Here is a 17,529-nt window from a genome sequence, read left to right on the forward strand (position 1 = left end):
GGCAGGAGCTGCAATCCATGCTCCAGAGACAAGGCAGAAAGGGCTCTTCTAACAGTTGGTCCTAAAGCAAAGTTTTTAAAGGTCAAAAAGCCATTAGCATCGAAGCACCGTGTTTCTGCACCACAAAGCATTTGGAGAGATGCGGGAGAAAATTGTCCGAGTCAACCGTTCGCCCCACCAACGTTGTGCGACTTGCAACTGCCTGAAGTAAAAGACTAAATAAAAGCAAACAAGATGACAGCAGAAGAGCTATGATTTCTGAGTCAGTGAACCAGGCTGACGACAAATCCACAATATTGTATATTTTATTTAAATTAACAAAACTACATGTTTTCCAGGTTGCTTAAAGCATTCTGTAAAAACTGAACTCAACCTAAACAAAAAAGGATATATTTTAATAAGACCCAGGGACTATTTCTGAGACATATGAGTAGGGCTTAGGAATTAAGAAATAAAAAAACACACACACACGCACGCACACATACACGCGCCCCGTAAACAAATTGTTAGTGTTTGACACACAATTTGGTTTTAAAGCTGCAATTCCCCATTTGTAAGGAGCCTTTACAAAATGCAATGCTATACTAAGCTGTAAAAGAAACCATGGACACATCTATCGGAACAACATAAATATCACGTAAGAACCCAACGTAAAAAGGATGTTAAAGTTGCAAAGTCGAGCACTCGGCCAGGAACATGCCGGAGTTACAATGATGTGCGTTAATTTAATTCACTTTGTAAATGAACAACTACTGCAAGTAGGAACATTGCTTGGACCTCCTAGAACTTATTTTTCTTATGTAAATTGCTTACCAGTTACATTTTTCCATCAATGTTGAAGGTGCGGTCCCAGCACTTATTCCACATACAATAAGTGTGCCCCCTCCTTTTTTATTTTTTTTTTCTTTTAAACCACATTTCCTTTCAGTACAGGAGCACTGTCATTCCACTTTAAAAAAAACCTCCTCAAACTTATAAAAAATTATTAGTGTTCCAGTTCAAGTATCCAAAATCACCCAAAGCTACCTCCTTAAGTAGTGTTCAGCACTTTTTCTGTGCTACAGTGACTTCACACGCTCAGACATAGCAGCACTCGAGGGACTTTATCCGGAGCGATGCATTCAGCATTCCTCGGCTCTGGCCCTGCGTCCCGGCTGAGACACACTGCCAGAGCAGGGCGAGCTGGGGACCCCGGTGAGGCAAACAGAACAATGAACAGAATTCCTTTCTTTTAAGAAAATCCTATAGTAGCTCCAATTAACAAAAAAAGAGCAGCTGTTCTGCAGATGGGGTCTGCCCGGTGTGCCACACCCTGATCAGAGACCCGTTCGATGGAGCACAACTTGGGGTTCCCAGCAACCAAAAGGATGCAGGATTATCTATGCTACCCTCCCTTTCTTCATAGTGTTGAGCTCTAATAAATGGTATTTTAAACGCTACTTTACAGCGTGCTGCTCTTATGGGATCGCAAGAGCCCAGCACTGCCTGGTGCGATTTGTTTGGCACAGCCAGCAGGTCCCCGTAAGAAATCCCTTCTGGGGAAAGACCGGTGAGGAGACGGGGTGCCTGGCCAGCCCCGCGCGTGGCCGAGGGGCAGTCGCTAGCCTTCTGGCCCTGTTCCCTGGTGGACTGGGAAAATAAGGAGGAATTATCTGAATGCGTCACCTCAGCTAAAGTATTGACTTGTTTCAAGAAACACGGGGAAGAGAAAGCAAAAGGCAAGGAAAGTTGGTGCTGTATTTGGTTACTAACATGCTTGAAACGGTGACAGGGATGGTTAGAGCTGAACGGAGCAGCCCCCCCCTGCAGCTGCAGCCCCGTGCAAACAGCGGGGTGGGTGAGCAGGGGTGCCCAGGGCAGCCAGGGACGGGCATCGCCGAGTACGAGCTGCTTGCTGGGGTGGGAATTGTGATGAACCAACACCTCCTGGTGCAAACCAGAGCCCTAGCTGCACAGCCTCAACTCCTGCCCAGAGCCCCAGCCTCACGGACAAACCAGCGCGCGACAGTAAAGCCAGCACGCAACGGGCTTTAATCGCAAGTCGTAATGCATACATTGGCTAGAGATGGATTAATGTTTCATAGGTGATCTCACTTCTGGTACTTCCCAATTATACTTCCATTCTGCAGTCTTAATAGTCTAACAATTGATGTGTCATTTCAGAAGTTTTAAGAATCCAAGGACAATGTGTCGCCTTTTCCGGGACAGTGTCTCTACCGGTACCCACGATGACTGCCTGTCAGTGGCTTTGGAAGCTTCCCCTCTCTCCCTAATCTCTGACCAGACGGCAGTAGCAGATTCTTATTTTTTACGGACAAAACTGGGGTGGGGAGGTTCAGTTATGTGTTACTAGCAGTTAACACAGACATTTACTAGTGCCAGGTGACAAGGCCCCCCAGATCCTCCGGGCCCTGGAAGAAGATGCGCTCTGAGCAGCACAGACCCTTCTGGCCATGCTTCTTCCCATGCACACCATTAACACTTCTCTTAACTGGTCCCCAGCACAGTCCAGTTTATGACTCCACCCCAGATGAGTTCCCACCCCCCTTGTACTGCCAACAGTCTCACAGCCAGACCTGCCCAGGCGCAGCGTGGGGGTGAGCGACCTCATCGTCTGCTTTTGCTCTGAAAAGCAAATACCCACATTAGTGCATGACAAGCGGATTTTTTTCAAGTCCGATACTCCCTGGAAGAATCCATCTCTGCCAAGCATGCTCCATCCTGGCAGCGCAAGGAGGAGCGGGATTGCCTGGCGTCCTCTGCCTAGCTCACAGGCACGGGAACCGAGAACGCACCGTCCCTCCTGTGGCCTTTCTCTTCTCCCCATGGCATGTAAGCAGCATAAAAATGAATGAGCCGTAACAAAAAGCTAAGATGGAGGAGGACAACCAAAGTAAGGGAAGCCCAAGGGGCTGAGAACAGGCAGGAGTTGGCTGTGGGACCTCTGGGAACTCGGGAGAGGAGCACTCCTTTCTCCTGCAAGTCAGCTCAGACATCCAGTTTTTACATTCCCCTACATTTAACAAACAGCTGTAAAACCTACCGAGAAAGCATATTGCTGCTTCTAATAAAATCTTATATATTACAAACAGTCTACTCCCTCCCCCAGCTGTGTTTCACTCAAGTGACAAAGGTTTGCTGCGGAGGTGCAGGGCTGTACTAAAGACCTCAAACAAGGTTCAATACAATTATAGATGGTAGAATTAAATGTTTTTACAATGAGGCTTTAGTTCCGCTCCCCCACCACCACCTTGTTTAAAAGTTGCACACCAAAAGAAAACTCGAAGTACTGAATACTTGCTCCTCAACTGAGCTCCCCGCACCACCTTTATGCACAGGCACACAGTAGCCAAATAAAAACTGCCCAATGTCAGCTCTGCCCCTTCCTAACTTCTGAACGTGCGACTTTGCAACCTTAATGCGTTTCTAGCAGGTTTTTACGTGCTTGAGTGTAACACAATATACATATCCCTCCCCCCAGAAATAACTACACCATATTAAAGAGTTTACAAATGTTCTGCTTGGTGTCACTGCTCTGTGAAAATACACTAGGTACGGGGTGCTCGAGAAGCAAGTTAGGCGAGAGAGGTCTGCTGCCGGAGGGCATTGTGTTGTCCTCTGCTCTCCACCCCGGTCTGGGTCCCAGCTGAGGCCGTCCCAGCGTTACTCCTGAGCCTCCTTGCGAGCCAGCTTATAAACCTCCGTGGGCCCATCCACGTGGGTGATGGTGGTGGTGAGCTGAAGCTCTTCACCACTATTTACTCCCAGGTCACCTGAGAAACAAAGTTATTTCATTAGCCCGGTCTCACAATAAAATATTTGACAATTCGAAAGCAAAAGATCTCTTTTATTCCCTCCAGGCTTTCAGGAGCTACCTGACCTATGGACTATGCAACATTTCTATAAACGCTTTTATCTACAGTTATTTAAATACAAGTGTATCAGCAACGGACAATTTCTCTGCTACTGAAGACTACTGATAAAGGAATCCAACAGCACTGCCATTCTCCACTTGCCCAGATTTCTATTTTCTCCTTTCCTCATCCCTCCATTTGAGCTACACAATTACAACTGGGCACTGCTAAAAAGTACAAAAAACATCTAGAAGATTTTAGACAGCCTTGGCTAAATACTCAAACCTGTCTAACCTAGTCATTAATTAAAATGTCTGCTAGGAAAACCAAACTATTGTTTGCATAACATTTCAAGATGCTGAACGTGTACTTTGGCCAAAAAAACCTGCACAAAAGGTATCACCCACTTTATACAGCTTTCTTCCCATGACAGCCTTCAGATCATTTAGAGGCATTTACCATTCGACTGGTCTTCACCGTAATTCTTGTGCGACGGCGCGTACAGGAACATCAGGGCGAAGACATAGAGGTTCCACATCCCGTAGATGCCGGTGAAGAAGGCGCTGTTCACTTGTATCGTTATGTCCCCCCACTTCCAGTGGCCTTCGGTCACCTGCCGGGGAGAAAGCAGACACGCACGGGCCGGTCAGTAAGACCAAACTCTGTAAAAATACAGAATTGACCCCCTAAAGCACTAACTTGGAGTAAATCAACAAGAACAGCGTCAATTCAACAGGATCAAGTAAATGGAGTATAACAGATTCAGTGACACAGATGTCAAGCTAGGATTCTCCTCTTTAGCCTCAACCTGCAGGAAAAAAATGGTCCTTACAAAATGATTCCATCGGGATTTCTTTAACTTTATCATTCTTAAACGTGACAAAATCTCTCACATCCTGCAATATATCCCTGCTGTAACTGATGTGTGCAGCAAAGATTGCCACATAAAGGGCAGTACCTAGGAGACAACTAGTTACATCTGAAAACATTAGACTTCTATAAATAGACCTTTTATAGAAGGAAAACCAGCATGAATAATGCGAAGAGCTAATGCGCTGAATGCCTGCTTGCTGCTTCTGTCTTACGAGAGGGGCCTAGGCTGACAGCATCAGCCTTGGACATGCGGAGATTTGTCAAGATTTATGAAAATAACATCAATATTAATATTACTTGAATCATCAATATTAATACTACTTGAAGATACGCAGACTGTTCACACTGAAATGTTGGCTTTCCGTTAAAGAAAAAGACCTAAGGGGGAAAGACGAAAGCTAAACTAGCTTGAAAAGAGTAGCTGGACAAGATTGTTTGCATTATGCCCCTACGCAGTGACAGTTTCGGTCATCAGCACTCAACGAAGAATCAAATCACCAAGTAACATTTCTCAAACCACTGCTTCAGTCGGACAGATTTTTAAGAGCAAAATCATCTGCTGCTGTATTTTGCATTGGGATGCACCATGTACCCCAAAGCATGAGTGGTGCAATGAGGAAGAAACGGCTCCTGCACCTGTAATTCTGTAATTCTGGACTTGTGAGGCTGTACCCACGGCTCTCCTGAAGCTACAGGCTGCCTATGCTTAGGAACAACCACATATGACATCTTTGTAACAGATGCAATCTTAAAAGTCACTTGGAGTAAACCACCAAAATACATTTAAGTAGTGATAAAAGCTCATTTGTACAAAGAGACTGCATCGTAGCTCAGAATAAATAGGTATCGATACTGTTGGAAACAGCAGGGTTGCAAAGTCAACCCAGGGAAGATTGAATTCTGTTATTTCTCTGTGGGCATACAAAGCCACCGGATTGTCTCAATGTGAACAGAACATTTTTCCTCTTGCCGAGTTCTCAGAAATGACTAACCCGTGTTGGCTGATATTTCAAACAGCACAGCCCCAAACCTTACCGTGAGCCAAAGGCCTTTGTGATGGCTTCAGCCTGACCAATTTGATGGCAGTGCTTCAAATAAATGAAAACAACTTCTTAAAAAGCAACTTATTACCAAATCTGCTTATAACAGGCATGCCTCGTCTGAACAGCAAGTGAGCCGATGTTGTTAGCGGCTAGGGAATCGGAGGCTGACGTTCTCAGACAGAGCTGAGTTTCGTCACTCACCTGGCTCACGATGAAGAAGATGACTGTCATCGCTGCACAAGCCAGGGTAATGAGCATCAGGAACTTGAACCTAAAAATCAGCCCCTGCTTAGAGAGAAATGTCACTGGTCACATTAACAGAATCCACAAAAACCCATTTTTGTTTTTAGCGTATACAAGACACAAGTATAAAAAAAAAAAAGCAAAGAAAAAAAAGGGTCCAACCCACGAAACCCCAAAGCAAAACAACCTCCACCCACTCCTCTGTGCCGTGTTCACGACAGCCCATATTCTCCGCTCCCCACACGTCTGCATTCCTCCCGGATGCTCCGAGCGGGGTGTGCATGTCTGGGCAGCTCCGGCTTTCCATTACACTTGCTTTTGTGACTGATTTACCAAGAGTTAACATGGAAAAGGAGGCAGGTCAGTGTAAGCCATGGGTTTCACTAGGAGCCAGCCTGATAGCTCATAGCTTTTGTAAAACAAACATTTGTGGAGAGCTTGCATGGCTTAGCAAGACGAGTTGGTGTTTCTACAGCGTGGGTACTGTACCAGACTAATCCTCACCTCCACGGTCTGTCTGGGAGGAAACTGCAGCGATTCTCAACGCTTGTCAAAACTATGCTGGCTATTACAGAAGAATGTAGATTATAAGACAAACTAAGGCTCAGGATCACTTGGTTGGGAATCTGACTGCATACCGTACTTGCTTTCACTAGTTTTACATTTTTACTTACAAATTCTTTTGGTTTTGTTTTTGTGTGTGTGTTGTTTTTTTTTTAACCTGTTTCTGGAATTTCAGTGGAAATGCCAGTGTCTGCGTAATTACTATGCCACATTGCAACAACAAATGACTATTAATTTAACTCTTCCAGATCAGATTCATGCTTGCCAGATGTTTGTACGTAGAGCATGGCTGCAGCTCTACAATACGAGCTGAAGTCCTGTGCCTCTTGCTCAAGGGAAAGACGGAAAAAAAAAGTTCAATATCTTCTTCAAATTCTCTCAAGTCCAGTTTTCTATTTTTTTAATGTGAATTCCTGATGGGTGATAACGGACTTGTTTAAAACAGAAGTGACCATCATTTAACAGAACAACACTGGTGATAAATATTTACACGCCCATGGAAACAACAGGCGCTCTCAGCTTAAGCACTTAAAGTGAGCTCCTCATGTTTTGCAGCAGCTAAAGACAGCTAGGACAGAAACAGCATACAAAAAATGGGGATAATGTGCTGAACGTGTTGCATTTTGATCCTAGTGGGACGGTTTCTCTTCTGCAACTTGGTTAGGAAAACACAGCCCCAAAAATCTGAATTCACACCATGGAAAAACAGGGTGGTCTTCGCAACACTTTTCATTAAACACAATAATTAATATTACAGGAGGAGAAACAGAGGTATGGGGAGCTGATGGGCTTACACCCCATAGTACTTTAAATGGTAATTTGGGCAATTTTCTTCCATCTTCTAACACTGTTCAGTAAGCTGGGAGATGGCAACTACTCGTAAGAAAGGAGAGCTAGCTTACATACCCTCCTGAGAGTTTAAAATACTTCATAAGGACTAAAGACCCAAATAAAGAAGAAACTTCACAACAGTCAAACAAAAAGGCAGTTAGGGGATTTGAGCAACACAAGAAAGCCAATAAAGATCAGACCTTCCACTTCAGGACTATATGGGTAGAGAAGGTCTCAGTATAGACTTTAAGGTCAAAAATGCATTTTAAAAATAATCTGTGGAACAAGGAGGGGCATTACCTCATAATGAAGGCGGCGAGCCTTGCTCATGGCTGGGAGGCTTGACTGCTTTCCACTAATGTTTCTGAACACTTGAAAGACCATAAAACACAGGAAGAGAAAATAGAGACACAAGCAGATTCCGGCAACTATAATAAAGGCCATCTGAGCAGTGCAGGTTAAGAGAAAATGGTATGAGCTAAACAGAAATAATAGCAAACATGCAATTCACTTATTTTAATATCATCCCAAAGATCATAACTAAACTTCCAGCAGGCAGCATTCACTCTGGACGGCAGCCTGCCCACGAGTGAGTGGGGAGCACAGGCTCGGATGTCCCCCAGCGCTCGGCACGGCAGCGAGGAGGGATAACCCGCCAAAACGCCCGCCCGTTCGAAATCTGCAGAGGAGATTTGGGAAGCCATTACCAACCAGTGTGATCTTCAGAGAGGCTCCTGCAAGAGGGCTGGATGCTGCGGAAGGGGGACTAATCACATCAGCTTATCTCAGCCCAGTAATCCAAATTAATGGCAGTGAAAGCAAGCCCTTCCAGCGGGACCTGAAAGGGCAGTTCATGGAAATGCCTCGGCAACGTGTGCGCGAAGAATCGCAGCAAACAGAGGGCCCTGGAGCAGATGCCATTGCAGCTGGGGTCAGGGGGAAAGCCGAGCGGGTGCTGCTGGAGCAGGACGGGCTCTGGGCTTATTGTGATGACACCCAGGACCTAAATCCCCCATGCTTTCCCCTTGAGGAGAGGTTCAGTTCTCTGGTGACTTCCCCGAGCACAGCACCGGTCCCCACCGGCACCCAGCACCAAACCTGCCAGAACTGCTTCTTCCAAACACCACCAGCATCTCCCGCAGAGCCTGAGCACCCCCCCACAGCCCCAGCCTGCCAAAAGGAGGAGGGTTTCCCCTGCAACCCACAGGTATCTGGCAGGAGGGAAACACCTCCCTCTCCTACCGACACAGACCGAGCCTGCCCTGAGCTAGGTGGAAGGATACAGCCAGCTCTGTGCCAACTTCAGTGGTCCAGATGCTGTAGAAGGGGTTCTTCAGCTGCACTCCCCTGCAAAGAGGAGAGAAAACACAAAGCTGCCAACGGGCTCAGAGAGCCCCACATCTGCTCCGCAGCCTGGAAAGAGCCAGCCATGCTGCTTTCCCATGCGGGTGAGAAGGAGACGAGGTGGGAAGCATTTCTTTACGGCCCTACAGGAGAAGATACGCTGCTGGGAAATGCCAGCATGCTTCAGTGCACTCACAGGAGCTTCTCCTCACTTCATGAGATGGGGCAGTGCTTCCAGCCACGGGGGTTAAACTGCTGGTCTCTGCTGCGGGAGGTGGCCAGGAGCCTCTGCTCGCTGCTCGGGGAAGGCTTGCCCCAGGAGCAGCACGCACGGGCTGGAGAGCAGCGCTGCACCTACCTCTCACACATGTCAAAGATGAAAAGGCAGAAGGAGCCAACGGCTATGGGTCCAACCTGCTTCCAGTACCCCGACAGACGATTCCGCTCATTCTGGTCCTAATGAGAGGGTCAAGAGGTGGGAGAAGGAGAAAAAGGAGAAGCAAGTTAGCCCGAAGTCCTCTCACCGGGTGTGGGTCCCCGCAGCATTGTGTCCAACTCTCCACAAGGGAGTTGCCAGGTATCTCTGCAAGTGGGGCTGGACACAACCTTCCCTTCCGTGTTGTACCCACCATCATGTGCTCTCCGCAGAAGATGATCCAAAAGGACAGGAGCATGGCATAGAAAATGCCTTGTCGAATGTCTCCAAAGAGCAACATCCAAGTCCAGTCAAATCCAATGGAAAACCACTCCACGGGGATGTTAATGAATGTCATGGAAATTCCCAGAGCAAAGATGACCCTGGCAAGACAGAAACACCATCTCTTTCCAGTTTGCAAGGCAAGGACACAAAGCCCCAGAAGCCAAAGCTGTGCAGGAAGAGCAAGAGAAGAAAATCCAACATTGTTTGGGCAGTGGCGGTGGGGTGTCACCTCCTGCCAGCAAACCCTCTGGGGTGGGCAAATACAGCTACTCATTCTCTGTGGGTTTAATGGGAAAGAAAAGAGAGGCTATGGGGGTCTCCTGCTCCCAGTGTGCCTGGGTGGAGGGACGGGACAGAGAAGACACCATCCCTGTCTCCCCAAACACAGGCTCTGCCTGGGAGCAGCGACCACCTTGGTCAGGGTCCTCTTGCTTGAGGGTCACCTTACCCAGCACGTGAGCCCCTACTCACTTCTCCAGCAGGACAGGAGCGCGTGTCATCAGCGTGATCCGTCTCCAGTACCAGACCATGATAATTAAAATGCTGGGGGTGAGGAAGGTCTTCATGGCAAACCACACTTTCGTAAAGCCTCCGTTTTGATGGATGCCCTAAGGAAAACCAAGGTGGAATGCAACAGCTGTACAGGGTTTAACATCATTACGCCATGCTTCTCATTACAGGAGCTGACAGGAGAGGCAGATACGTGGCAGTACGTGTAAGCACAGGTAGATGTAAGTACTCTTTGAAAGATGCAGTTTCTCCAATACAGGAAAGGGAGCAGGTGCCTGCTAAGCACCCAGGCCATCTGAGCAGGCTTCAAAAGTCCTGAAAACAAATACCAACACACAGAGCTTCCGCTGTGAGGTGGAGAGCAGTCGAGAGAGGGGCACTCTGACACAGCATGGAAAAAGCTGGCAGAATTGCTCTCAGACAAGTAACAAGATACTCATGAAGCTAAGTCACCACTGGTGGAAAAGCATCGGCCAAATGAATGCGTTTCTCCAGACGCACACCCTCCCACCACCATCTGCAGCCACCACAGCCGGCTGGCTCGCTGCTTCTGCTGAGAGGGACAGTGGTGGGAGGTTTTCCAGCTGGGAGCACCCATGGCCACCAAGCCTCAAGGGAGGGCAGGAGCAGGGATAGCTGACAGCGGTCCCAGACATCTGCGTGGCGATGGCCAACTCCAAGACAGACCAGGTCCCCCCTTGAACCCTACTGTTCTGTTCCTCCTTAGCTCCCAAGGCTAAGGCAGGGCTTAATCAGGCGGAGGAGTCTGCACCTGAGCCGGACTGCGGTGGGGAGGAGAGGACAGAGCTCTCGGAGCTGAGAGAAGAGCCCGGCTCTGGAGGTGGTCACAGGGCAGTGCAGGAGGGTGGCACTGCTCGAGGCTTGGGACGGGCTCCTTGGAAGAGAGCAGTCAAAGGAGGCATCCCTCGGGAAGGAGGAAAGTCACATTTGCAGGTAGGAGCTACGCGCGATGAAGAGTAGGATCAAAGAGGAGATCAAGAAAGGAGCTGCAGCAGCCCCCCGGCAGACATCATGGAGAGAAGCAAGACAGACACTTACCACGAGGCGGATATCCTTGATTTCCCCAATGCCCACGTTAATTCCCTTCCTCTCGTTCACAGGGAGACGGATGTTGATGAGGTAGTATTTGTGGGCCACGCTGCCGATCTCCATGAAGGGAAGGAAGTCACAGTCGTAGTGACGGCCTTCGGACTCCAGGGTCTAGCAAAAGGGCACAGAGCAGCAAGACGGCGGTCAGCCTCGGAGGGACCAGCACGCCCTCCACAGTGAGGGTCTGCAAAATCCCTAACGCTGGGGCCATTGCTAGCACCGAGAGCCTGTTTGCTAATTCCAACCTTCACCTGGGGAGAGTCTGTGCAAGTCTGGAGAACATCAGAGGTTTGGGGACATTTTTGCTCAAGTTTCTAACTGTTTTGGGTCATTGAGTCAATAGTGTTTGAACTCAAGCAGGTTCATGTTCTCAGGCTCTTACATGCACTTAAAGTCAAGGGAGCCTTTCCAGAGGAAATACTACTTTGGGATCCAAGCTTCCTCCCTCAGCAAGCACAACTTGAGCCAAAACAAAATATGCAACCCCTTCACACGTGTCTTTATGTGGAGTTTCTTAAGTCCTGTTTTACTAGCAATAGTGCCCTCAGCACCGCATATGTATTTACTGCATATGTGTGGCTGTATGGAAGGGTACAGGTGTTACTGGAGACATAAGTGGATTACTGAAAGGGACTGTGAAACAGGAGAACAAGACACAGAGCTGAAAAACATGTCATGGTAAAGAGATACCAGATTAATTTAAGCACATGAATTACAGTTTGCAGCACAAAAAGAAATATCTTTATTTAAACAAGATGGTCTGTTCTCAACTGCTAGCTGTGCTCTCTGCTTCTAAGCTTTGTAGCTTGAGGCATTAAGAAGTTATTTTAAGAAACTCTTGCCCCACCTTTCCAGGTCCTTTGAATGCTGCAGTGTCCCTGGTGGGCTATTTCCTTGCCACTCCTGAAGAACAAGGTTTTGTCCATCACAGAAGCACAAGATGGAAAGGTCCAAGTTCTCTAGGATGGTTTGGGGTATACAAATCTCAAAGCATGCGAGTTCTAGACAACAGCTCTGCAACACCTTACACCTTTAACTCTACCTCCGACTTCATCCCCTTCTCTTGTATCACCAAACAGAACCAACTGCATGTGGAGCTCATCAGGTTTTCAAAGAGTTTCAGCCAAGAGAAACCTGATGCGTTTTAAAGTTATGATTGAACAACTCAGAGCTTCTAGGAAGCACCATGAAGGAAAGCAAGAGGACAATTCCCCCCACACCTCCCCACCTCCAGTGTCAACAAAACACCTTACTTTTGGTGAGCCAAAGGTGCATTTCAGCTTCCTGATCTCTATTGCATGTGCTATTTCTTCCCAATCATCAAACGTGTCATCGCGATATGCTAGTGACACATCCAGGGTAATTTCTGCGTTTTCTTCTGCAAGAGTAAGGAGACATCAGGCTTGTTAGAGAGGAATGGTACAGAACATCAGAAGGGTGGGAGAGCATCTAGACACTGAAAGGACCTCCGAGAGGCACACAGCTACGGAGGGAAATGGAAATTTTTGCATTCCAAACAATACAGATCAAATTACCTTTTTCAAAACATTTATCTCCTCTCTACCAGAAAAGAAAGAATTTTTACTGGTCATAAAGGTCTGATACCTTTCTAACATACCATGACTTACAGTTTATGTTACAGTTGTGGGTGAAGAGCATTATTTATTCATATAGCATTAGAAACAATAACTTGTGTATAAAACTGGAACCTAGACAGCTGCAGAGACAGACAGTAAGCCAAAAAGCAATCCAGCAGCCCCTTCACCGCGGGTTGGCGGAGGGACAATAAGACAGGCTTCTACGTAGACCTTCTGCAGGTAACGCAAGGGTGTGCAATAGGTCTTTCCGCTTCAGGAAACAACTATATTGCATCATAGGATTTGCTTTAAATCAACATTGAAATAGTGTTTAGTTACAGAAAACCACAAAAAAGATTAAGTATACAACCGTGTATAGTTAGATGAACTGTATAAAGGAGAAATCATGCAACTAATGGTGCATTTCGTTCACTTAGGCATGATAGCAGAAGTCATCTATCAATGTAACCTTAGGTTTCTCGTGGCTGTAGGTTCACCATCCGTAAACACTGAAGCCCAACATCTTGAATAAAAAGGTCTAGAATACACCCCTTAACAAAGATGTATTCTACCCGAGAGATGTTAAATGAAAGAAAAAGGGTCACAGAGGCCTTTGGGTGGGACGGGAAGGGAGGAAGCAGGGAAAGGCACTGCTGGGAGAAGTCAAAATGCATCACCAAAAGTACAAATTGCTTCAAAATTGCCCACAACTAGGATCCTCTGCTCTTCAAAGATAACCCAGGGTTCCCAGAGTAATAAGAAAACACTACACAAGGGTCCTATAAAAAGAAAATTAAAAAATTGAAGTTTAGCTATGCTGGCCTTGCTGGAAAAAACCTCAGAAACGACCGCACATGATGGAGTTGATATTTTCTATATGTGTTGTTTAGCTTAAGTCATTCCACATAAGCCTTTTGAAGCCCTCCCCTCCATGCCCACGCCCCACACCAGCACTGACTTGTTTCTGCCTTTACAGATGCACCAACTTGCACGTCAGTAAACACACACAGAGTTTATATGCCCAGGTAAGGTCACCACATCAAATTTGTGTTGAAACAGTCAGCTTGTCCTCTCCTGGACATGTTCACAGTAAGAGTACGGGGTGTAACTGCTTTTAAATATGCTCTTGATGCTGCCAAGAGGTCATCGCTGCAAGAAGGAAATGGGGCTGGAACAGACTTATTTAGGTGCCACAACTGAGCATGTTCATGAAAACGAGAGTTACAGTTGAAGTCTGCCAAGCAGCAACACATAAACATGCTTTGAAAACCCGAGGCAAGTCTGTACCAGCTCTACCAGATGTAAAATCCTGCTATTTACCAGGCATAGATCCAAGGGAAGGCTCTGAAAGAGGGACACATTCTGAAATGAGCCTGTGCATGCTATAACCTTGCCTCTTTTCATAGATCACCAAACTCTGAGAGCCACAGCTGCTGGAAAAGCACTGGAAGATGACTACAGAACCATCTGCCACGGAGAAGTGTTGGAAGACTGCTACAGAACCATCCACTGCAGAGAAGCATTGGAAGATGGCTACAGAACCATCCACCGTGGAGAAGCATTGGAAGATGGCTACAGAACCATCCATTGTGGAGAAGCATTGGAAGATGGCTACAGAACCATCCGCCGTGGAGAAGCGCTGGAAGATGGCTACAGAACCATCCGCCGTGGAAAAGCGCTGGAAGATGGCTACAGAACCATCCGCCGTGGAAAAGCGCTGGAAGATGGCTACAGAACCATCCGCCGTGGAGAAGCGCTGGAAGATGGCTACAGAACCATCCGCCATGGAGAAGCATTGGAGATGGCTACAGAACCACTTGTGCCAGTGTCGAAGCACTGTGCTCTTGCTGCAAACAGCTCATGCTTGCAAGCTCCCTGGCAGCGCGCTGTGGCACGCTCCTGAGCTCAGAAATGCCTCTGCAGATCTAAGCTGACACACACACACACATTCCATCAGGGCTGCGTCACTGTATAGGCGGACTCTGTACGTGCTCCGTCCTGTAAGGATGCGGAAGGCGTACACGATGTCAACGCCCATAGCTTTTCACCAGGAGCCCTCTGTATGAAAACAGGGCTGCCTGCTCTCTCAGCAGCAGCCCGCACCGGGGAACGGCCTGCAAAGACACATCAATACTTGATGAGCTTTGAAGTTCAGCTCCGAAAAAAATCTGGTCTTCATAATTCTGAAGGGAGGCTGTTTCACGTCTACAAGTAAGCATGAGTCTTTCAAGCGCTGTGCCCCCCGTATGTTTGTCATCTTTTTCAGTTATATTTTTGTTGGGAATATGTGGTGGCATACTCATCCAAAATGATGGGAAGGGGCGTGGATGGTATCTGTGGTTTAGACTTGCTATTTATACAGGGTTTGGAGGTGGCTCTGTTATGCATCTGATGTGGATGCATCAAGATTTTTCTGAGCATTTTTTTTTGCACATGTGATCTATACCATCCAGACTGATATCAAGTTCCTTTCCGCAGCAGCCATTAGTTAGGTTTCCATGAAACATGAATTTGCCATCTCAGATCCACTATTTAGAAGACCAGCAAAACAGATAAATGGGATCATAAGGTTAAACTTGGCCCGGCTAAAAAGAACTACAAACTTCATTTCAGAAGCCATAAAACCAACTGGAATGCTTGGGATTAAATCCAACAAAAACAGCTTTCATTATTTCATCTTTGCAATCCAAATGTTGCTGCTGCCATCGAGTATGAAAACCAGAAGGCAGGAGATATACTAGTGTGTGCTTTTCCAGACCAGTGGATTAGAATCTCCCTCTATATTTCCAGCAGTCTCTGCATCGGGGTAACATCTACCATTAGAAAAGAGTTTTGTACAAAGACCCTTCAAGCCTGTCAACATAAAATACATAAATATGTCTCTATACATACACACGCACACATCTATATATAGATATGTATTTCAGCACAGCAGACTGATAGTCCTACGCCAGTCCACTCTCAGCCTTTTGTTAGCAGTCTCCATCGTCCGAGAGGAACAAATAAGGACAGTGACACACTGTTTGGCAAAGAACTGAATTTTAAGAAGATTCATGACTTATTCACATTAATACCAAAATGTCAGATGGTGAATAGACAATTTTGGGGGGGGGGGGGGGTGCCCTTTTCGTGCATGGCACTAATGCTCCTGAAGTCCTCTGAATACTAAGGGCAGGCTACGTGCCTGCGCAGGCATATGTGCATGAGGGGAAGGGGGAAGAGAAGCAGTAGCTGATGTTCCACCATGCTTGGCTTCAGGATAAAAGAAAGGTGTTTCAAAGCAGCGTTATTTACCATCAAAACAGCAGATGGGAGGAGTGAACAGGAAGCAAGAGACTGACAGTTGAGCCAGTTTTTACTTCTGGAAGTGCTGAGAGCGAGCAGAGTATTTTAATTATTCAAAGCTGAGCCATAGCAGAAGAGAAAGAATACATGCAAGGAAGGAAGAGAAAAAGCTACTGCAAACCTGTGCTCAGCTTCCCAGATGCTAACATGTTCGAGGAAAGCAATTACTCAGCTCCTCTGCACATGTTAATCAAGATTCTCCAGAATTTCCCAACAATAAAAGGTAGAAATAAGTAGGTAGAGATTTCTGTCTTATTCAGTACCAAGAGATGAAATTACCCATGCCAGGAAACTTCATCTCGCAAGGACCATGTCAGAGCATCTCTTCATGGCATGCTCCAGATTAACCTTGCCTTCACAGATCTTGTAGATAACGCCTAGATAATTTGGAACCTGGTAAATCTCCTCTGGTATTAGCAGCTCGAGTGTCGAGTGACAACCTCACCAGTACCATAGGGTTATATTAAAAACCCTACAGAAATAAGACAGGTTTGTTTAGATGATTATGTGTTCCAGGGATGACCAACGAGAAGACACGCTCTTGCTGGGGTTCCCAGCCTTGAGCTTTCTCGGCGACTCTCCATTTGCAGGGCTATGAGATGCTTCGAAGTAGGTCAGAGCCATGACCCCCCTCTAAAGCGAGGGACTCCCCGGTACCTGTCATGTTCCGAGCACCACCAATATATTTTTTCATGTTGGCGTTTTACTGCCAGACATTCAGTGCCCGAGACCTTTTCCGTGATTCACTTTATAGTGCGATATTAGCAGAGGATATCTTCACTCACATTACAATAGTCTAAAAATAGAGGAGTTGTTTCAGAAGATGGCTCTGTGCCAGCTGCATACTAATACAGCTGTCTGGAAAGAAGCATATGCAAGCAAATAGAAGAAATGCTAGAATTATTTGCATTACACTTCCATGCTTCACCAGCTCTCTGAAATTACAAAACCTACCAAAGAGACCAAAATTGGATGAATTCAGTCTGCAGCGCTTAGGCATACGACTGTACACAACTGCTTTGCAACTGCAAAGAAACCAGAAGTTATTCTCACTTACTAATATTTTAAGTCCAGTAGATGTAAGAAGAGAAGAAAACAGGGGTTTTAGACTGAAAATTTGTAAAGGCCCCTTCATACTGTTACACCACCTGATAAATAGAGGCATCATTATCTAACGTCCAACATAGTGCAACCGTCAGTTTGTACTCCCCAGGGACACTGCATTCCTAGATGTCAATTCAATATTAAGCAATTTCAGGTTTACTTTTGCACAAGGTGAAACTGAGGCAGGAAAGCCAAGAGCGCAGCTCTGGAGGCTCCTGAAGCCTGTGGCAGTCAGGGAGCGAGCAGCCTCCAGGTCCCTGCTCCAGCTAGGGACGGATACCAGCAAATTATTTCTTGGCACGTAGAAGGTCGTGCTGCAAAGCAGCTCAGAGAGAAGGACTGATGTTCCCTGTTAAGAACACTGCAGCTTGCCAAATGCAAATAGCCCGGACCCATGGCAGCAGACCAGCCCAAAAAATAAATAAAATACA

General features: G+C 46.6%; 1 protein-coding gene across 3 annotated transcripts in view; it reads right to left on the reverse strand.

Moving 5' to 3' along the window:
• Positions 1 to 287: 287 nt before the first annotated feature.
• WLS (Wnt ligand secretion mediator) overlaps positions 288 to 17,529 on the reverse strand; it is a 44,347-nt gene continuing 27,105 nt past the window's right edge. For 2 of the 3 annotated variants that reach the window (XM_052801277.1, XM_052801275.1), the window contains 10 exons: positions 12,326 to 12,450; positions 11,022 to 11,183; positions 9,924 to 10,060; positions 9,382 to 9,550; positions 9,111 to 9,208; positions 8,692 to 8,755; positions 7,709 to 7,852; positions 5,972 to 6,058; positions 4,314 to 4,467; positions 288 to 3,773 (listed from right to left, as the gene is read on the reverse strand). In XM_052801277.1, coding sequence (XP_052657237.1) covers positions 3,664 to 3,773; positions 4,314 to 4,467; positions 5,972 to 6,058; positions 7,709 to 7,852; positions 8,692 to 8,755; positions 9,111 to 9,208; positions 9,382 to 9,550; positions 9,924 to 10,060; positions 11,022 to 11,183; positions 12,326 to 12,450 — 1,250 coding nt within the window. In that variant the 3' untranslated portion in view covers positions 288 to 3,663. The remainder of the gene's footprint in view (positions 3,774 to 4,313; positions 4,468 to 5,971; positions 6,059 to 7,708; positions 7,853 to 8,691; positions 8,756 to 9,110; positions 9,209 to 9,381; positions 9,551 to 9,923; positions 10,061 to 11,021; positions 11,184 to 12,325; positions 12,451 to 17,529) is intronic. The other variant, XM_052801276.1, reaches the window with a different exon arrangement.

This window comes from Harpia harpyja, chromosome 11, assembly GCF_026419915.1.
Source record: "Harpia harpyja isolate bHarHar1 chromosome 11, bHarHar1 primary haplotype, whole genome shotgun sequence".
NCBI classification, from domain to species: domain Eukaryota; kingdom Metazoa; phylum Chordata; class Aves; order Accipitriformes; family Accipitridae; genus Harpia; species Harpia harpyja.